Source organism: Octodon degus, unplaced genomic scaffold (genome assembly GCF_000260255.1).
Source record: "Octodon degus isolate 3935 unplaced genomic scaffold, OctDeg1.0 scaffold00055, whole genome shotgun sequence".
In the NCBI taxonomy this organism is placed as follows: Eukaryota; Metazoa; Chordata; class Mammalia; order Rodentia; family Octodontidae; genus Octodon; species Octodon degus.
In genome coordinates, this window is record NW_004524631.1 from 5,348,433 (window position 1) to 5,369,188 (window position 20,756).

Sequence of the window (20,756 nt, forward strand, 5' to 3'; positions counted from 1 at the left end):
TACTTAAAAGTAGAAATCAGAGTTGGGCATGGTGGCTCATGCCTATAATCTCAGAACTCAGGAGCCTGAGGCAGGAGGTTTGCCATGAATTTGAAGCCTCCTGGGCTACATAGTAAGTTCTGGGCCAGTCTGAACAACATAGCAAGACCCCATTCCAAAAAAACAGAAAAACCTAGAAATAAGGTCATTTACTCCAGTGCCCCTATAAATATTAAGGAATCATATGTCACCCAAAATATAATTTTCTTGCTGCAGCTCTAGGAGTCTGAAAATTGATAAAGCCCAACAAATGTACAACAGTTAGTGGGTAACCTATACAAGGAGAAATTGGAGAGAGATACTTACTTTGAACTTGGGTATTACAGTGTGAAAAGCTGAATAAATCAAGGAATCTGGAATTGTAAAGTGCAAGCAAAATACCGTTAGCATTGTTGGTTCTTGTATATTTATTTATCTGCTCTTTGTCATCTTCTTGCTTATTAGTATGGCATGGGAAGCAGCACCAAAGCCTCCTTCACTCCCTTTGTGGACCCCAGAGTATACCAGACATCACCTACTGATGAAGATGAGGAAGATGAAGAATCATCAGCTGCAGGTAATCTGAAAGGTCCCATTATCTTAGAAACAGCTGGATTCACTTTTTGGGGTGACCTGATAAGGAAAATTGTCACTAGTTCAATAGTTAAGCCACTAAGTGTCTGGGCCCCGTCTTAAAAGGAAGAATTCTTTATATAGGATTTCTGAAACAAATTTCTTTTGTTTCTTCCTTCCCATCTTTCCTCTTTTTCCTATTTTGCTTCTGATAGGAACCCAGAAGTATCCAGGGACCATAGGAAAAGCTGCCCCTCAGCAATCTCTGAACTTGCCACATATTTCCCAAAAACAACTTCTGGGTACAATCTATGCACGCAGTATACACTTAATAAGTGTGTGTTGAGTTGTATTGAGTTTATGTGTGTGCTTCCTACCAGAAAAATCTGGCTAATTCTGAGGATATTCTTGCTTTCTGAACTTCTGCAATTAAAGCCAGTTAGGTCAACTTGTCAACTGATAATGTGGAATTTCAAAAAGTTAATCTTTCTTTAATATATTTACAAGAAGTGGGGATTTTGTAAGATTAATATTTCTAAACCATTTAAGTAATGTCTCTAAGTTTGTTTTACTAATGAATAAAATACTACATCTATGAATGACTCATACTTTATTCTACTAAAAAAGTATAAAAGAAAAATAGTTCCAGAGTTTTGGTGCCTTAACTATACACCAAAGAAGGAGCAAGCATAGTGTTTTCAAGTCCCTTTTCCAAATCTCCATTGGTTGTCTTTCAAAATGCTATTGACTTCTCTGATTCTTTTTCTCAAAGCTCTCTTTACTAGCGAACTTCTTAGGCAAGAACAGGCCAAACTCAATGAAGCAAGAAAGATTTCCGTGGTAAACGTAAACCCAACCAACATTCGACCTCATAGCGACACACCAGAAATCAGGAAATACAAGAAACGATTCAACTCAGAAATACTTTGTGCAGCTCTGTGGGGTATGTTTGTACTTTTTCTCCCTTCATTAACTGACTATGAAACATTACAATACTGTGAATCTTACATCAAAAAACACTACTTGATTCATCAATATTAGGAACCCGACTTAGGACTATTATGACCTCAGAAAAGACCAAGACCAGTTTTATACACAAAAAGAGCTGATACCATAGTATCAAGGATAATATCTCCAGAACTAGCCACCACTTAATACTCACCCACTATGTATCCATCCCTGTGTGATCTGCCTCACAATCTGTCTCTGTGATCTGTACAACATCCTACAAAGGGATAGTTTCATAATTAAAAACTAGCCCATTCTATATGAGTAAATTCCCTAAGCCATGATATCAGATAAAACCAAGAAAAGAAATTATGAGCCTTACCTTTTAATTCAAAACTTCAAACTACAGCTTTTAACTGACCTCAAACTCTACAGGGCTGGGGAGATAGCTCAGTGGCAGTGCCTGCTGGGCAAGCACAAGACCCTGAGTTTAATCCCCAGTACCTCAAAAACAAACAAACAAAAAACCCTCAGTATAATTTTTATAGAAATCAAAGTCCTAGTCTGTGTTACTATAAACTTCACGGCCAGATCATCTAAAACAATAGGCCTGGGTTGGAGCGCTGTAACTTTAAAGGCTAAAAGAATTTGATATTTTAGTGGGAAAGAATATGAAACCTAAAGAACATTTTGTGACAGGTATGATGGGTCTGTCCTTGGAAGATGAGATAGATAGGTAAAAATAAGACAACTAGATTTAATATTGAGAGCCTTGACATGTGGATAAAGAGTAGACATTCATGTTTTCAGAAGGTAGAAATATAAGTAAGAGAAGCTCACATGTTCAGCAAAACAGCCTATTGCCCAATGAAACTCTTGTGTTGTCTATGTCTCAATGAGTGGAAAATTAATCTTCCTAAATACAAATTTTGGGGATCATTGCTCTCCAGAAAAGAGCACTTACCTGCCAGAGCTTTTGTAAGTAAGAATTACTGTATGGCAGATGGGCTCTTCTGGAACCCCAGAAGTTATTTAAAGTCATTATTTCTGTGACTCTCAGTCTGTTAGCTCTCTCTCTTGAACCAGTTTATCATTTCCCTCCTAGAGCAGAACATTGAGTGTGTGAGATATATGATAGTGAAGTTTTGGTGTGAGACAGAAAAAACCTCGTTTCCCAATAGAGTATGGAAATGGAACGGTCATATATTGATGGTAAACAGGTTAAGTTCCTGAGAAATAACTGCATGAATAAATGTGGGGGAGGCCCTTGAGTAAGGAAAAAAGTAAGATGTATAGGAAGAGTCAAGAAACAGATTTTGCTTGTTCCAGGAAGGGAATAAAGGCAAATTACACTGCTTTCATAGCTGTGCCTAAATTTCCTCTTGACAAGTACTCCCAGTACTAACTGGTAAATGGCCAGATGTAATGAATGCTGCTACCACTTTATAAAAGAAAACCATAATTTCATTACCTGAGGGACAGTGATTTAATTACTAAGTCAGAGCTTCAACTTCTATACCCATTAGCATAGTACCTATTTGTCCATTGTTTATATTTAGGGAAAAAAAAGCATCTTAGATTTTAGAGGGCTCCCAAATGTAGCATGTTAAAATCCACAAAAAGTCAATCTTAGGATGCTTCTTAACTTTGCAGGTGTAAATCTTCTGGTGGGAACTGAAAATGGCTTGATGCTTTTGGACCGAAGCGGGCAAGGCAAAGTCTATAATCTGATCAATAGAAGGAGATTTCAGCAGATGGATGTACTAGAAGGACTAAATGTTCTTGTGACAATATCAGGTATGTTACTAGGATGACTTAGTAGTTCTCTAGGTCTGCATAAGTAGGAAAGATAATCATCTTATTTCTAAAATAAAATTTTAAGCTTTGCCATTCTCAGCCAATGACCAATACAGTGAATTTGAGCAACATCAGTAGGGTGAGATCATCCACCTATTGTAACACTGGGGATTCTGGCATTTAAAGGGAAGCTCACCTATGAATTAAATATGAATGAAGAAGAAATATACCACAAGAGAAAAATATAGACATATAGATAGACACAGTGGATATAGATATTGACATAGGCATAGACATAGGCTTTTACCACTGTCAGGACTTTGAAGAATCTTTTTAATACATCTTTACTTCAGTTATTGCCATATAATCTAAGATGGAGAATATCAAAATTTAGGCTTTTCAGGAGGAAAGTCAGTTAGCAGAAATGTCTCTGGTCTCTGACAACAACATCTGCTAACAGCCCACTGATGTTTTGGGCAGTGTAACTAGACCATTAGGCAGTGAAGTCTACAAAGATGTTAGAGTGGGAGAATCTTTACTACTATACTCTGCTGTGTTCTTTTCCCCAAGAGAGATATTTTAAAAATAGGTGGATACAAATGATAAGGTTCTATTACAGATCTAGCAAACATCCTGGAAGAATCTATGTTCATTGCAATTTTTTTCTTCCTAATGGTGTTTGAAGGACTTCAACAAATGACCTTCTTCCCTTCCCCCTCCACCAACTATGGAATCAACTGTACTGCTACACTTGTGAAACCCCTGAGAAGGGACAACACAGGCGGCAACTCAGATGAGGGTCAGAATCTGTAGGGATGGAGCGCAGGCAGAACAGCTCCTGAGCTCCTGAGGACTGCTGTGCAACTGAGTTTGTGAACATGACTGTACAGCGTCTTTAATACATGAAGAGATGATACAAGGTGTCTGGGTTAAACCCTGAAGAGAGTTTCTCAGCTGTGCCTCTGTTTGAAGAAATTTTCTTTACTTGGGACTATAATTCCCTCTTGATTTGACCTTTCCACTGAGTGCACAGAGTTTTATCCTGCCCAAATGTCTGAGTAAATTCTTCTTGTGTTATGATCTGAGTTGATGATTTGAGTTTTCTGTGTAATCTTTTTTTTTAATTTTTTATTTTTTATTTTTTATTTATGCGTGTGTGTGTGTGTGTGTGTGTGTGTGTGTGTGTGTGTGTGTGTGTGGCCAGCTCAGCTCAGCCCACCAGGGGGCGGGGGCTGGCTGGCATGTGGTGCTGGGGGATTGAACCGCGGTCCCTGTGCTTTGCTAAGCTTGTTTTAAATAGGTGCTTTAGATCACTGAGCCATCTCACCAGCCCCTGTGTAATCTTTTTTTCTGGCTAATTGTTTTCTTGATTTTTATACTACCAAATGAAAATTAAACCCACACATCTTCCAATCACCTCCGAAAAGTGAAAATGCTACAAGAAAATTCAGTCTTTATGATGTTGCTGGTGGCCCACCCTCACTTTTAGGAGTGTAACTGTTTACTTTATCATAAGGTACATGTGCAGAAAGAGAAAATTAAAAAAGAGGCAAAAGAATTTTGAATCATTTTTGAATCCATAATAGTGCAGTAGTACCTCAAATTATTTTACCAAACTGGAAAAATCAGACTTCTTCATAAGGTCAACACTGAACCTAATCATTGAATTTGAAACAAGGAGGCACTGGCTCTCCTGCCACCTTAGCTACCAGGAGAAACACTTACTCTTGGTATCCATTACAAACATGAACAGTAACTATACCATGATTGCCTTAGTTTGAATTCTGAATGTACTCTTCTTTCATATCCATTTGGCAATGTTCTAATGACTTTTCTTCTGGTACATATCACATCTCTAAAACATAAAGTATTTTTTAAAGCCAAGGAAAAAATAAATATCCAATAAAACAATCACAGGCCTGAGTTTCTTATTACATAAGAAGAGCATACAAAGCTGCTTTCTTGTCTAGCACTCAACTTACCTAGTGTATATCAAATTTTGTTCCTTATATACTCTTCCGTACCACCTGGATGTTTTATTATCATCCCATGAAGTCTTTACTCCAGATAAGTTTATCAAAGGGAACTTTTAATTTTTTTTTCAAGTCCACAGCTTTGCTTTCTCGTTTCCGTTGGATATTTCTTTCAGGTGTTTCAGCACCATAATTTTTTTTTTGAAGAGATGAAACATTTACTTAGCTCACAGTTACTGGAGGTTTCACAGTTTAAAACAGCCTGAATTACATATCAAGAACTTGGAGGGCACTGCTGTGTCCAGGAAGATACTCTCCACACCTCGGAGAGATCGCAGCCTCTGTTGGGGCGTGTTGGCAGAGCGCATTCTGCCAGTTTAATGGTTCATACCTCTCTGGTTCCACCCCTTAAGCCCCATCCTGGTCGTGTGGCCCTGCCCCGAAAGGCATTTTCAGCACCATAAATTTTGTCAGTCTCATTTTGTGAACCCAGGGTGACTTTGCTGAATTTGTTGTTCTGTCTTCTTTTAAAATTTCTGGTTTTAAAGGTTAACTAAATAAAACTACTAGTGTACTCATAGTTGTGGTCTTTGCAGTAATAATATATAATAATAAAGGAGACACATCAAGGCTGTCCATTATCACACTATGACCAATTAGAGAAGCTAAGGCTGTGTTATTTCAACAGGAAAGAAGAATAAGCTACGAGTTTACTATCTGTCTTGGTTAAGAAACAGAATACTACACAATGACCCAGAAGTGGAAAAGAAACAAGGCTGGATCACTGTTGGGGACCTGGAAGGCTGTATACATTACAAAGTTGGTAAGTCTCAAGACAAAGGTTTTGCAAGTTTCACATGTTTCACTGAGTCAGGCTTATTCAGTTAAGTTTAATTTTGTTTTTTTCCTATCAGATATTAGTGGTGTCTATGTGGCCAGTTTAAGATATTGATGTAAATTTAAATATACTTGAATTATTCCCAAAGAATTATATTGAAAGTTCAAAAATGCATTCAGAATAAAGTTCTAGGCTGTAGTTTGAACATTTATATGTACTTCCTTCCAAGGATCCGTTAAAATGATAATAAGGGAATAAAAATGCCATAAACCTACAAGGTCAAAGGGATCAAGAGAAAAGAAGCCATAAAATAAGAATATCAATATAACTGAACAAGAATAGCTGGGGGATTGGAGACAGATCTAGCAGACCAAGAAATACTGAATTCTGAATCTACAGTGAGGAATATTATCAGAATACTCCAGTCATTTCACAGAACCCAGGAAGGTCCAGGAATTGAGCCTCCAGGAAATTACAAAGTCCTTAAAGCTTCCAGAATGTAAGTAAATTAATAAACAGTTTATATGTAACAGACCCAGAATTTGAGTGGCTTGAAACTTCTCAGCAAAAGAAGTAATTTAGAAAATGGAGTAAGATTTTCAAAATTCTGGAAGCAAAATTACATATTTCTAACAAGTATTTGTAAAAGGCGAAAGATTTATATGATCTGAAGAGAAACCAGAACATATCTAACAAGTATTTGTAACCCAACAGTGTTAAGGGTTTCCAGAAAAACAACCAACAAGAATATATATATGGAGAGAGAGGACAAGGGGAGGAGAGATAAGGAATCAGCTCACATGTTTAAAGAGCCTGAGAAGTCCTAAGCCCTATAGCCAGAAATCTGGGGACACAAGAGAGTCAATGGTGTAATGCTAGTCCAAGTATAAAGGCCCAAAAACCAGAATTAATAAGGCAGTTTCAGTCAGAAAGCAAGCTAAAGATACAAAAAGAACTGATAATTGAACCTGACCATAAAGGCTAGAAAAAAACTGATGTCTCAGCTCAAATGGCCGGGAAGACTTAGCCTTTTTGTTCTGTTCAGTTAATCAAACTATGTGTGATACCTACCCACACCAGAGAGGGCAATAGGGTCTACCCAGTCTACTGATGCAGAAGTCACTGACATCCAGATATATCTTCACAGATGCTCCTAAAGTTTGACCAAATACGTGGCCCCTAATGGCCTAGTAACTCTGACACATTATATTAGCTGCCATACCACCAAACTGTTATGCAATGTTCAATGCAGAATAAAGATATTTTCAAGCCCTATGGGATCTTTTAAAAAGTAAAACTTCATAAATTTCTTAGGAAGGTAGATGTTATGTCTTCCCAAAATAAGGAACTAAACCTGGTAACCCGGGGGGGGATGAAGAAAAACACCAAGAATAATGCTGAAGGGAATCTGGAATAACAATTCTGCCACCAGCCTAGAGAGAAACCAGTCCTAGAAGAACGGGATTCCAGAAGGGGTGCCTCCAAGAAAAATGAAAAGGTACAAATAGATTACTTGCCATGGTTGAGCATGTTAAGGTTGTTTCCTAGCAGGAAGTTTAGATGGGCTTAGACACAGACTCATGGGAAATAAAGCAGAAAAAAATTAAGGAAAACCTGAAAGGAAATTTAATCACAGTTTCTATGTGTCTCAGCTGTGAACAGTAATAATATGAATGCATCCTATTTCTCTAACCATAAATTTAAAATATAACTATATTGGGGATATGTGAGAGGACACAGTTTTTGTACATGAGAGAAAGCTGTAAATAAACGATACTTTCATACTGTGAAGTCAGTGGATAGTGATTACAATTGAGAGAAAAGCAAGAAATAACAAAATAAGAACTCATTTTAGAATTCTGGAAAGAAATTCTTGAAGAAGTAATTTAAAGAGTTGTAAATGTCTATTGGTAGGCAGCAGGAATCACGCCTAAGGAAGGGATTTTTTTCTTAAGCTTTGTAAAACTACTTGACTTTTTTACATATGTACCTGTAAAAACTTGTTTAATTCAAAGTAAGAAAGTATGTGGAAGTTTTCAAAATATATAGTGGATCAGAACCATAATTTACCATGAAGAATGACAGTAAAGGAGTATCAGGGAGCTTTAAGCACCTTGGCTTCAGAGATGTCCATGATACGATCTCAGAAAGTCCTGATGCAGTTTTGCAATTGCAACCAGTAGAGTTGACCCATTCACGTGTGCTACATGACAGACACCAAAACCCAGTCAGGTGTATTAAAGACAGAGTATGGAAACAGGGACACAAGGTAGAGAATAATTCACCTATCCTGGCCTGTCCAGCAGGAGGCTGAGTATGTTATCTTTGACAGTTATAGAGGAGACTGGTCTGAAGCTGAACCTCCACATCCCTTTCCTCTAATTTTATTCTAAATAACCCTCCCAGACACCTGGATACAAGGAAGCATGGTGTTGGATAGCTAAAGGTTCTAGTGCCTGAAAGAATACACGTCTCCATGCAGCTTATCAATAACATCTCATTTGGGGTTTATGTTTTAAATGTCATTATCCCTTCAGTCAGTGGTCTTATCACTATGCATTTATAGTAGCTCTTGGAGAAAATAAGCTGATGACTATAAATACATGTCCCCAGAGTCAGATCTGTATTGGTGTTGGTCAGCACCTAGCATAGTGCCAGGCAAAAAACAAACCACTTACACAGGACTGGTTAAAGAAAGGGATACTCTTTTAAAGAACAGAACATCATTCACAAACCAGACCACATGGGGGAGTGCTTTTCCACACCAAACTGGTGAGATACATTGTTAGCTGCTAGTCTATGCATTTTCGTTTGAGAAACAAATTGTATAGTAGCTTTCTAATAAGACATCCTGGCATCCTAATTTTCCTTTGTCTTTTATCTGATTATTTGGCAAAGTATCAAACATGCAGCTCCTCATTCCCACACCAGGTAGAATTCAGATTCATGTGACCATTTGGTGACAGTAGGCGTCTTTATTTTTGAACAGGTATTCCTTTCAGAGGAAAGCAATGCAATTTAAGTGCTGTTATGGGACAGTTCTAAAGCTTCTAAACATTTGTTAAATAAATTTCTTTAATTTTCTTTAATTATTTTACCTAAATTTTCTGTACATACACTAATGTTGTATGAATATAGAATAATCACATTTACTATAGGAAATAAAATTTCAGAGTGTTATTTCTTGCATATACTTATGAGCTATAGAAATCTTACTCAATCACAAATTTTCCAGTGGCCCTTCATTTTCTTTTTTTAAATGTATTTAGTACAGGGTCTTACTACACAGATAAGACTCATAGTGATCCTCCTGTTTTCAGCCTCCCAATTACTGGGATTATAGGCACACACCACCACACCCACTCTCAATGGTTGTCTCAACTTTCCCTGGAGGTGGGGCTGGCACAGCATGCTGGGGATCAAACCCCCGTCTCTCCATCTGCCTAAGCAGGAGCTTTAATCCAGTGAGCTATCTGGCCGGTCCTCCATGACCCTTCTAACATATCTGGCCCTTCCTTCTACTCACTGCTGTGACATTACCATGCTAACATACACACACATGCAAAACAAGTGCTACTAGAGAATAATAACTGATTATTGTCTCTCTAAGGATTAAAACCACCTTAATTTTCAGAAACATTTTTACCTCAGTCATCCAAGGAGCCACTTGGATTCTCCACCTTATTTTCCTAGTGAAGTTTCAGCCAAGGCAACAAAAAGGTTTTGTGTAGCACATGATTATTCCAGTATATTGAAATTCCCATGAAACTCCAAAAAATATAGAATGAGGAAATAAACCAAAAAATCAAATGGCATATTTATGAGTCATTTGACACATTTATTTTTCTTAGCTGATATGCACTTAAATTTTTATTTTATGTGAGTATGTATCTTTTCCTAAATATTAAGTGAGGATACCAAAGAATAGTAAATAATTCATGTCATGAAAAATGGAGACATGTAGAAATTTAATATGTCATTTGAGTGTATTAAAACTTTTCCTACCCAATTTCTTTAGGACACTGAGTATTTGTTCTGTTTGTACAGATAGTACATGAAGAAAACTGATTGGCATGTGTAACATTTGTGGGTTACAGATTTCTAACAATTAGAATCCACATTTGAGAGTAAGAAATCTAGAATGCCTTTAAAGGATTCTGTAACTTCTCAAGGTCATCAGTGTAAATGTTTGTTATCGTATCAGACATATCTGGCCTATAATAATTCAGAGATTAGACAACAGAATCTATTCTTCCATTCATTTGTTCAGTAAGTATTTATTAACTACTTTATGAGAGACAAAATGAAGTAGGTACTCAGTCCTTTTACCAAGTTTCTAACCATGAAATTTAACATGTTTATTACAGTATTCTATTTTCCTAAAAGAATTTTCAAAATAGTCTTTTAAAAATAAGCCACTAGCAAAATCCAGAGATCCTAATATTCCATCTTTATGTACAAACACATAATTATTTCATTTAATAATTACATTCAAATTTGAACAATAAGCAAATGTTTTCCTTTATGTCTCCACCTATTTGCTAAATTCTTCTACCACCTTGCCATACCATACCTCAGCTACTTAACAATTGGGTGCACATAAAAGCCAGGCAAAATAACATATAGAAAATTATGCAGATTTTTATTACAATAAATAATCAAGTCTACACTTAGTAGTTAAAGACAATTACATCTTTTGATGAAGACAAAGCTTCAAGTATAAAACTAAATACCCCAAGTATTCTACCAGCCAAGTACAGAAGTTTACTGTATCTGTTTTTAAAAAAACTCCAGGGGCTGGTGAGATGGTTCAGTGGTCTAAAGCACCTACTTAAAACAAGCTTAGCAAAGCACAGGGACTGCGGTTCAATCCCCCAGCACCACATGCCAGCCAGCCCCGCCCCCTGGTGGGCTGAGCTGACCACACACACACACACACACACACACACACACACACAAACAAATAAATTAAAAAAAAAAAAAAACTCCACACCAGGAGCCAGGAGCATCACACTTAACTATGAGGTATATCCCTAGAGGTATTCTTAAGGTATGCTTAAGTCCTATGATTTATATTCATTAATATAAAATATTAAATAAATCAATGATGTTTCAAATTTATAACTTTTATATTACAGTTAAATATGAAAGGATCAAATTCTTGGTGATTGCCTTAAAGAATGCTGTAGAAATATATGCTTGGGCTCCTAAACCATATCACAAGTTCATGGCATTTAAGGTATGTAGGCATATGCTTCCCTTTTTTGTTTTGTGTTTTGTTTTGTTTTGTTTGTTTTAAGTTTCCATCTGTAAGCTGTTTTCCATATAAAGCAATACCAATTTTACTACACATACCATCAGTAAACCTTCTTGAAAAAATATAGATATCAATGGGTTTAGTATTTCAAGAGGAAAAATTTAATATTAATAAGTGTTATAAAATTGGTCAAGCTAAAATATATGTCTGCTCCCCTTCTTTTGGGATCTATGAATCATCACCTTCAAGACACATTTAGTTAATATCTCTAAGAAAAACACCAAGTATGTTATTATATAGTAATATTTGTGGTAAAGGTACCTAGAGTTTTGTCTATTTTGTCACAAAATGGTGCAATTTCAAGGTTTACTGAGTCTCCAACTCTTCTACTCATCATGACCCTTTCTGGATAAAATCTCTAGATTTCAGCTGATACCCATACATCTCTGCCACTATTAAGTCCTCTCTGAAATGTATATTGACTGTGATTGGTTATAGAAAGGATTGGTTATCTCTACATTTTTTCATTTTGATTGTCATTTATTTATTGCCTTGTCTGACTCTGTATTTGACATAGTTAGAATGGTCTTTCATGAGATTCAACAGAAGTGGTCCCCTCAATCCCAGAGCATGAAACCTGCCCCCAGGAGGCCAGACAGACTAGTGTTTGACCACCTTGTTGTTTTCTGTGACACAAATCCTACCTGTAGTACAAGTCAATTTATCCTCTATTTCTGTATCTCTTTTTCTATACCATTGGCCTTCACTCTTTCTCCCCTTTATGACTATAATTTTTCTTTGGCTCTATTGATTCTTTCCGGCCACAAAAGCCACATGTAAGAGCAGAAGCTGCTCCAGGAACATGATGTCAGCTCTCTTTAGGACTGAATCACCTCACTTCTGTTTTTTCCCTTAGTGCAAGTGGCTCATTAGTGATGTGCTCAGGAAGATGGATTCATCAGTAGAAATGGGCTCCCCTCCATGACCCTGCTTTTATGGCAAGAAATTTTTGGAATGCATTAGGATCCTAAAAACATTTAAGAGATGGCTTCCAAAAATGAATGTGGTACTGCTACTCTGCCAAAATCTCTCTGTAAAAGCTTTTCAATCAAGTTCCCATTCCCATTCTGATTCTGAAGTGACAGCCATCAGGTTTTTTTAGCAAAAACTCATGAGAGGCTGCAAATCACTCTGTTGAATAGAGAGGCCACAGTCTAGGGAGAAAGAAAAAAGTCAAGAACTTCAACAGGAAAGAAGTGGAAGTGGCCGGAGATGCAGCCTTCCCATAGGACAAGGAGAGGAGACCAAAGCTTCCTGGGTTGTGAGAATGACATTAGCAAAACATGAAGGAAAGAAAGGGATGATAAGTAGCCATGGTGTCGTGGTCATGCCAGTTTTGGTTTCTCAAATCTTCCTAAATTTCAAAATCTAGAACAGATGTTACTAAACCATACTAGAGGAACATTTGAAAGCTAGTTAGGGCTTGAGCCTGGAATCCAATCTCACAAAACCTGATAAACTCAGCTAGAACTCTTATTTGTCCCTTGTCTAGTTAAACATTAGTGTCTAGTGCAAGTCCTGAGTCTTTTTTTCTTTCACTCTAATTTCTTCTCTTACTATGCAAACCTATCTCAGATTTCAACACTGACTTTAAGAAGAGTGCCACTCTGACACCCATTCAATCACTAAAGGAAATTATTACCAGAGCATACTGTTCAATTCTGAAAAGGCTCATCACAGAGCAGGTCCTGGCTTCAAAATCAGGCTGTCTCTGAAATGTAGCCACCACAGATGAGCCACATGAAAAGGGGAGTGACAGAGAGATCACTAGAACTTCTCCAGAGGGCAAAGGCCAGAAATAAATAGGAAATAACAGCAGTACCCAGGCATCAAGTTTTCAATATACAGTGACACTCAAATCAGACATCTGTAAACCACCTTATTTGCTCTGAAGAACCAGAGATGGAGAAAAGGACACCAATACATGCTAGACTCCTCTTCCTAGAGCCAGAAGCTAAATAAACTTAAAATGGGGGTTGAAATTTCCTAGATTTTCAACTGAAAAGGGGCAAAAACTAACTTCCCTAAGAAATGTTGTAGAAACTAATGGGATAATGTTTATAGTCTTTTGCAGATCTTCAGCACAAGCCTCTACTGGTTGACCTCACTGTGGAAGAAGGTCAGAGATTAAAGGTTATTTTTGGCTCACACACTGGATTCCATGTAATTGATGTTGATTCAGGAAACTCTTATGATATCTACATACCATCTCATGTAAGTTCCTAGAAGCAGATTGCCGAAGGCTATCTGCGTCATAGCCTAAATGTAAGAGATTTGTTCATGCTAACTTTTATTAACTGGTAAAGCACATGGACTTTGAGCATTCACTAAGTAAGAAAGTTTTTAATAAATAAAATATGTAAATGTAACTAATGTTTATTACTTTCTAAAGTCTATATGCAACGTATTCTATTACTGTCTCTGGGCTTTAAATTAAATGTATTTTCCTTCCTTAAAAAGCATAAATTTTATATATTAGATGAGTTCCCACTTTCATTTTTGAAGGGAGATTATTTCATTTTATGTGGAGTGGGAGTCAATGGCTATAAACTAACTTTTTAGGGAAAATCTTTCCTCTATTTTTAGTTCCTATTTTTAGTATCAAGGCTGTGTGTTTGGTGGGGTCAGACATACTGAAACTCATATTCTGTCTCTAGCATGTATGAACTTGCAATAAAGCAAATGTTGAGCAGCCTTTCCAACTCTCAGTCTTCATGTGTATAAATATGTATAAAAGGAAATAAAAAGGCTATCCCCCAGAGTTATCTCAGCATTAAATTAGGCAGTGGGTCTACAGTACTGAGCACAGGGCTCTACAAATTGTATGCTTATTAAAAGTGTAATATTGAAATTAATGCACAGATATATTGCCTAAAATGTGACTCTTAAGGAAAATCCTGCATGCATTCATTCATTGAAACTGGTTCAAAGTAAGCCATATGTCCTAAATGTAATCCCTGTCGGCCTTACGTTTGTTATGTACAGTAGAATTTATCAGGAAGTTGGAAGCTTAATCCACTGCTGTTTTGTATTTTGAGAGTTTGAAGACTTTACCCTAACATAATCACTTTTTAAAAAGAAGTTATTTTACCCTGGTACACACACACACACACACACACACACACACCTCATTCATTGCTGCCTTACACTTTTTATATGCTCACATTCTTAACTTAAACATTAGACTCATAAGAATGTGAGTCCCCCTTAGTACTCCCCTTCATATCCATCCAGCATGTAATGCACTGCCATGACATTCTCAATGAGGGAATCACAACAGTACTACCTCTCTTTGCCTAGAACAAATCAATGTACATTTGTTTCAATAGTATGATTTTTTAATGAGTGGTAAGTCTAATTTTCCCTAAACAAACCATTCATTTGGATTATTCTGGTGTTTAAGCACTCATAAACAGGCTGTATTATATACTCATAGCCTGTTTGGTAGAAATCCATGTTGGCCCCATTTCAATGCTCTCCATCTCATTCAGCTAATTTGGAATCTCCTCATCTTTGTTGGATACTGTAATTCTAACAGAAAACACATACATTTCAACATCAGCAAAACATGTCCTCAAATTGCAGTTCTATTATTGAATATAAGCACAGTTTTGATTAAATTACATAAACCTTCTGAGATGCAGTTTTCTCCTCTGTAAACAAAGGTATATACCATGAACAGCTGTCCCAAGGACTAGAAAGTATAAATGTAAAAGGCCCTGTGATTGGCACATACTCACTACTCCATAGATACTATATTATTGTTTTTAGAAACAATTAAGTTGGATTCTTGATCTATAGCTACATTTGTATTTATCAGGTTATTTGATAGGTCCATGATTAAATTAAATGAAGCAAATCGCAAGCTCTAGAGTCAAAGGAGAAAAAAGTTTTGGGGCTTAGAGATGAAAGTGGAAGTGTTATCTTACTTTTAAAAATATTGTTTCGCTTTTCTTTGTCTTCCAGATTCAGGGCAATATCACTCCTCATGCTATTGTCATCTTGCCTAAAACAGATGGAATGGAAATGCTTGTTTGCTATGAGGATGAGGGGGTGTATGTGAACACCTACGGCCGGATAACTAAGGATGTGGTGCTCCAATGGGGAGAAATGCCCACATCTGTGGGTAGGTTAACCATTCCTTATCTCCTTCAGCAGTTACACCCCCCAAATGAAACAAAAGTCAAGAAATGTGAAACAACCATTTGAGTCCACAAAAAAAAAAAAAGAAAAAAAAAATCTGTGAATAACACTTGTAAGACTTGCTTTGTGTGTTAACCTCAAGTTGTTTGTCATTTTTGTGGTTAAGATGTAAACAGATGCTGTGAGTTATTGCCTATCTAATGTTTTTAATGCAGTTTTGGAAATTCCTTTTGACAGCTTACATTCATTCCAATCAGATAATGGGCTGGGGCGAGAAAGCTATTGAGATCCGGTCAGTGGAAACAGGACATTTGGATGGAGTATTTATGCATAAGCGAGCTCAAAGGTTAAAGTTTCTATGTGAAAGAAATGATAAGGTAAATCCGTTTCAACATTTGCATTAGTGTTTGCATTTTAAGAGACCACCAGGTACCTGTGAAACCTTCATTTTCCTTTATACTGATTTGAATCACATCTGTGTTAAACAATCAATATTACCTTAAAATGGCATTATTTGGTTTGATTCACGTGAACACTCAAGATATATTATTCACATATCAGAACAAACATAAAGCATCTAAATTTTTCTTGTAAAATCTTAGTAACTTTACTCAGAAGACACTTCAAATTTTCCTAAGCACTTAGAGCAGTTGGTCCATCGTTGTTGTCTCACAGTGGGTAAACTTTATACTTCCACTTTTAGACTCTTCACAAAGTAGTCACTCTTAGGAACTAACCTTCACATTATATTCACCCATCAATATAAAACATTTAACATGTAGAAATATAAGCCTTTTTAAATATATCACCCATTCTTTAAGAAATACACAATCACAAACTCAACTAGTGCCATGTCCTATGTCATTCCAGCCATGTTCCTTCTGAAATGTCATAATGGGACTGTTTTCCAGTGAAGTTAGCTGTGTCCATTCAGCATGACTAGTCACTTCTGTGGGATATTCTGTAACAGTGTGGCTTCTACCTTGTCCTTTCTCTAGAATAAGCCAGAGTTATAGTAGCTAAGCTGTTCTGCATTTGTGAATTCATCCTTGTGTCTTTGGCCAAAATAGAAATGCTGCCCCTGAGCAGCAGGCATAAACACAGAAAATAATATGAGTTGAACTGTTGTACCTCTTTTCTCACCCTGATTTCCCAGAGGCTAGAATGGTCTTCATCCAACATTGCAGTGTGGGCCTCACCTACCGTGTTTTGACTGTGGCTAGCTACTCTGATTTGGTGTGATATGGGTGGAAAGTAGCTGTGGGTGGCAGGGATAGTCCCAGGGACTTAAGAGCATGTCAGAAAGCAGACCTAACCTAGTAAGACTCTGAAACCCACCCAGTCTCTGAAGCCAATGAACTAGGAATGATCTGGGTCTACACACATACCCAGGTTTCCTGACAACTTACCCAGAAGCCTACTCATCCAAGCCCACACCTTCAGGAGTAGGCTAAGGACTGTACTGGCATCTGGTGCCAAAGGTCTAAAGCCAAGGACACACAACCAGAGAGAACAACATCCCTTTCTTTTCTACACTAGGGTTTTCCATGGGTCCTCTCTGCCCTTCCCCTTTTGATTCCTTGAACCCAAACATAGATTTATTTTCATATATGACATGCATCTAATGATAAGCATGTCTATGAATTTAAGAAGTTGTTGGAAGAGAGCATTCTTCTAAAGAAGTTGAACAGATGCAGTAGCAGAGACTTGATACTAGTGACAAAAAAAAAATGCCTTGACCAGTTAGGTGTTGGCTGACTGAAGGGCTATGCCACATCCCCAAATATTATTTCCTGGGGCAATGGTTCATTTACATTCAGCTCAAACAAGCAGTAACCCAGTTCTTCTCACTTCTCTCATTGTTTGATAAAGTAATTTAACAGACAGACCTGAAGGACCATGATTCCACTTATTAATGTCACCTCATTTTGCCTAGAATATGACAGCATCAGTGGAGACACTGTTAACTCTTGAAATGCCAAAATGAATAGGCATTAAACACATATTACCCTATCTGACCATAGCCATTGACATCCCTTTTTAAAAATGTTCTTAAAATTTAAAAACCGAAGTTATAGAATAATCAGTAGGCCCCAAGTTGCACATGACTTGGGGAATTTTCAGGGATTCTCTTAAATCCTGGTCTGCCTGTGTGTCATTTTGGAGGGAGAGAAGCGGAGCGACTGTGCCTTTCTAGAAACCATCAAAGGACCTGTTGTGCCATTGGCCAAAAGTCTAGCACACTGTCATAGAATGAAATTCCCTTTTAAAATGTGAGCACCCAAAGGGATGTTGCAATTGAGATAGAGCCCCTACAACATCTCTAGAGGATAAAACTGTACTAACTAATAATATCAACTATACTAATTCAGGCAGGCATGTTTACATTAGATGCACTGTCACCAAAGGCACTTTATAAGCACTAGCCACTGGGAGTCTTAAGAGCTGACACATGGCAAAGATAGGACATATGAAAGGAAATGGATGAACGGTTGAAGAAAAGAGGGGAAAAAAAACATGCAGTTGAACTAACTTGTTTTTAATTTCAAACAGGTATTTTTTGCATCCGTGCGATCTGGAGGAAGTAGCCAAGTGTTTTTCATGACCCTCAACAGAAATTCCATGATGAACTGGTAACAGAAGAGCACTTGGCACTTATCTTCATGGCGTTATTTCTAATGTAAAAGAACATAACTCTTGTGGACTTATGCCAGTCTAGAGGCAGAATCAGAAGGCCTGATTGAACATATGCTTTCCCCTTTTCCTCTCCCTCCAACCCTCCCAAAACAGTCCATCTTTCAGTGTTGCAGCCTGGCTGAGGACAGAAAAAGGTGGCAGGAGTGTCCAGGAGATCCCCCCAAGGATACTGCATTATTTGTGGACAGAGATGGACCATGTGCCCTTCGGAGTTAGGGATAGAAACAAATATTGTGTGCTCTTATGATTAAGCTGTGTTATGGTGGCTTTTGAATTTTTTTACTTTTTCCTTTACCCATTTTATTTTGTAAGAATGGGAGATATGCTTATTGAGAAAAGGAGTCTGGTTTTAATTCTGTCTGCCTGCTAGTTTTAAGTATACAGTATGTTGTAAAATTTCCCATTTCCAGTGGTAAGAGACAGCACAATAAATGTACCTTATCTCCTTACGCTGAAGACCATAACTGCATAGTGGGGATAATTTAAGAACTCTCTTGCCTTCACCAACCCAAATGGTTGCTTTTTGACAGCAACTAGCTAATGAATTTTTAAAAGTGAAGAAAAATACTAATTTTCCCCTCTTTTGGGAAATAGATTTTAAATGGCTAAACTACTAGCCTTAGTCTAATAAAATCAACTACCACTTTTGTGAGTCTGACAGGCCATGTTTTTATGTGGCCCTTTATAGAATGGAGTTGAATGGGGATAGATATGCCATTGAGTTGAGTGGGCCTAGCGACTGAGAAGGGACTTGGTAATACAACTTTCCCTCACCTGTTATGCAATGAATCAGGGCAAAAGATAGGACAACAGACGGGTCAGACAGAAAGAGCTCCTGTGTAAAATTTCTTTTTTGAATACACAAAGTCACTTGGTTTGGGCTTCATTAAGACTGAGACTTTGTTGAGTTCTTTCTGGGAATTGGGGAGTGGATGACATCATGGCTCTGGACATTCCCAACTCTCTCGTGAGGGTGCCACTTTCTCAAGATGAAACTGTGACTGAAAAAAAAATAATAAATGTTTCTGAGCTGCCTGTGTTTTCACTGGGTTGGTGAGAGAAGGGACTAGACTCCTGAGCCTGCCTCAGACACAGCAGGCTCAGATTTTAGAAAACTTGAAAGCGAGGCTTTTGGCCAAAATTTTGAGACCCTAACCACTTTACCTTCCTCCAAAATACCCAACATATGGTAAACAACATTTGTGCAGAGATATGTATGTATTTAGTTCAGGTTGACTTGTGTCCTTATAAACTCTTACTCGAATGATTTGAACTTTACGTGACTGTCTGAGATTTTTTTTTCCAAAGCTATGAGCATGGCCGCCTGTGGTATCAAGGTGTTGCAAAAATGATATCTGTGTTGCGCTTCCTGTTTTAACCTACCTCGTTTGTTAATTTTTGTTTTACTGTTCATCACAGCAGTGTTATCTCCAGGAGACATATAGAGAGCTCAACTGGCAATCTCAGGTGTATTTACTATTTTAAAACAAAACAGTAGTTGGCCAAATTGTTCTTTAAAAAACTGGTAGGGGGAGGGGAATCCAACAACAACATTTAATGTGGCTTATTTTGGAGAAAGCAATTATTGCAAATGGAACACACCCCACCCCCACCCCCAAAAAACAGTGATATTACTGATGTTGTCTGAATACTTGAGCAGCTGATATACTATTAATGAGAACGAAACACACATTAGGAAAATGATGCCATTTCAATCTGGTAGTTTGGGCAAGGGGGAAGGGAAAAGGAAATATTCTGGTTTCTGGGCTAGATATTTAATGCCCCACCCACCCAAAAAGGTAGTTGCCATTTGCATTTATTTTAAGCAGGTAATACAGGAATGCCATTGAGGATTATCTCCCAGCAATCACCAAGATGTCCTCATCATGGTCCCTTTAGCTCTCAAAAGCAATGAAACCCTCCTGTTCTCATTTTTATTGCTGTGATTATGCTGCTAAACAATACTATATTCACAAATTCCATGCAACAAATTCAGCAATAACTTGTTTTCAATTGAGCTTATCAACTACTGTAATTGGATGTTGATGTAAACAAAAATATATTGATTTGGTTCTCATCCCCAAATGTGATTGCCACCAGCTCTTTATATTGCTGCTGTGGTATTTTAAACCAGAAGCTTTTTTAAATTATGTTGCAAACTGATCTTTGTTTTTATGTTTTGTTTTGTTTTTATTTGATTTCTAAGTGATAAGTTCAAAACACACAGCTTTAAATGATTTTTTTATTGTGGGAATTTTGGGTACAGTTAAGAAATAAAAGGGAATCATTGTGTTCAAACATAAGGTAGTTTGTGAATGTATTTTTTAAAATCTAGATTCATTGAAACAAAAAATCATAAAACATTAATGCAGTCTTGTTTACAGTATGTACAGTGACATAACATAGAACATGAGCTTTTCTGGTGCCAACAACAATAAAACACAGACGTTAA

The 20,756-nt window shown here is 37.3% G+C and overlaps 1 protein-coding gene across 8 annotated transcripts in view; it reads left to right on the forward strand.

Moving 5' to 3' along the window:
• Tnik (TRAF2 and NCK interacting kinase) overlaps positions 1-19,582 on the forward strand; it is a 410,638-nt gene extending 391,056 nt beyond the window's left edge. For 3 of the 8 annotated variants that reach the window (XM_023717821.1, XM_023717822.1, XM_023717823.1), the window contains 10 exons: positions 484-595; positions 807-893; positions 1,364-1,534; positions 3,193-3,336; positions 5,998-6,132; positions 11,286-11,386; positions 13,529-13,678; positions 15,431-15,590; positions 15,845-15,984; positions 18,161-19,339. In XM_023717821.1, coding sequence (XP_023573589.1) covers positions 484-595; positions 807-893; positions 1,364-1,534; positions 3,193-3,336; positions 5,998-6,132; positions 11,286-11,386; positions 13,529-13,678; positions 15,431-15,590; positions 15,845-15,984; positions 18,161-18,244 — 1,284 coding nt within the window. In that variant the 3' untranslated portion in view covers positions 18,245-19,339. Of the gene's footprint in view, positions 1-483; positions 596-806; positions 894-1,363; positions 1,535-3,192; positions 3,337-4,021; positions 4,294-5,997; positions 6,133-11,285; positions 11,387-13,528; positions 13,679-15,430; positions 15,591-15,844; positions 15,985-18,160 lie in introns of those variants that run through there. The other 5 variants (XM_004633448.2, XM_004633449.2, XM_004633450.2 and 2 more) reach the window with 3 other exon arrangements.
• The last annotated feature ends 1,174 nt before the right edge of the window (positions 19,583-20,756 follow it).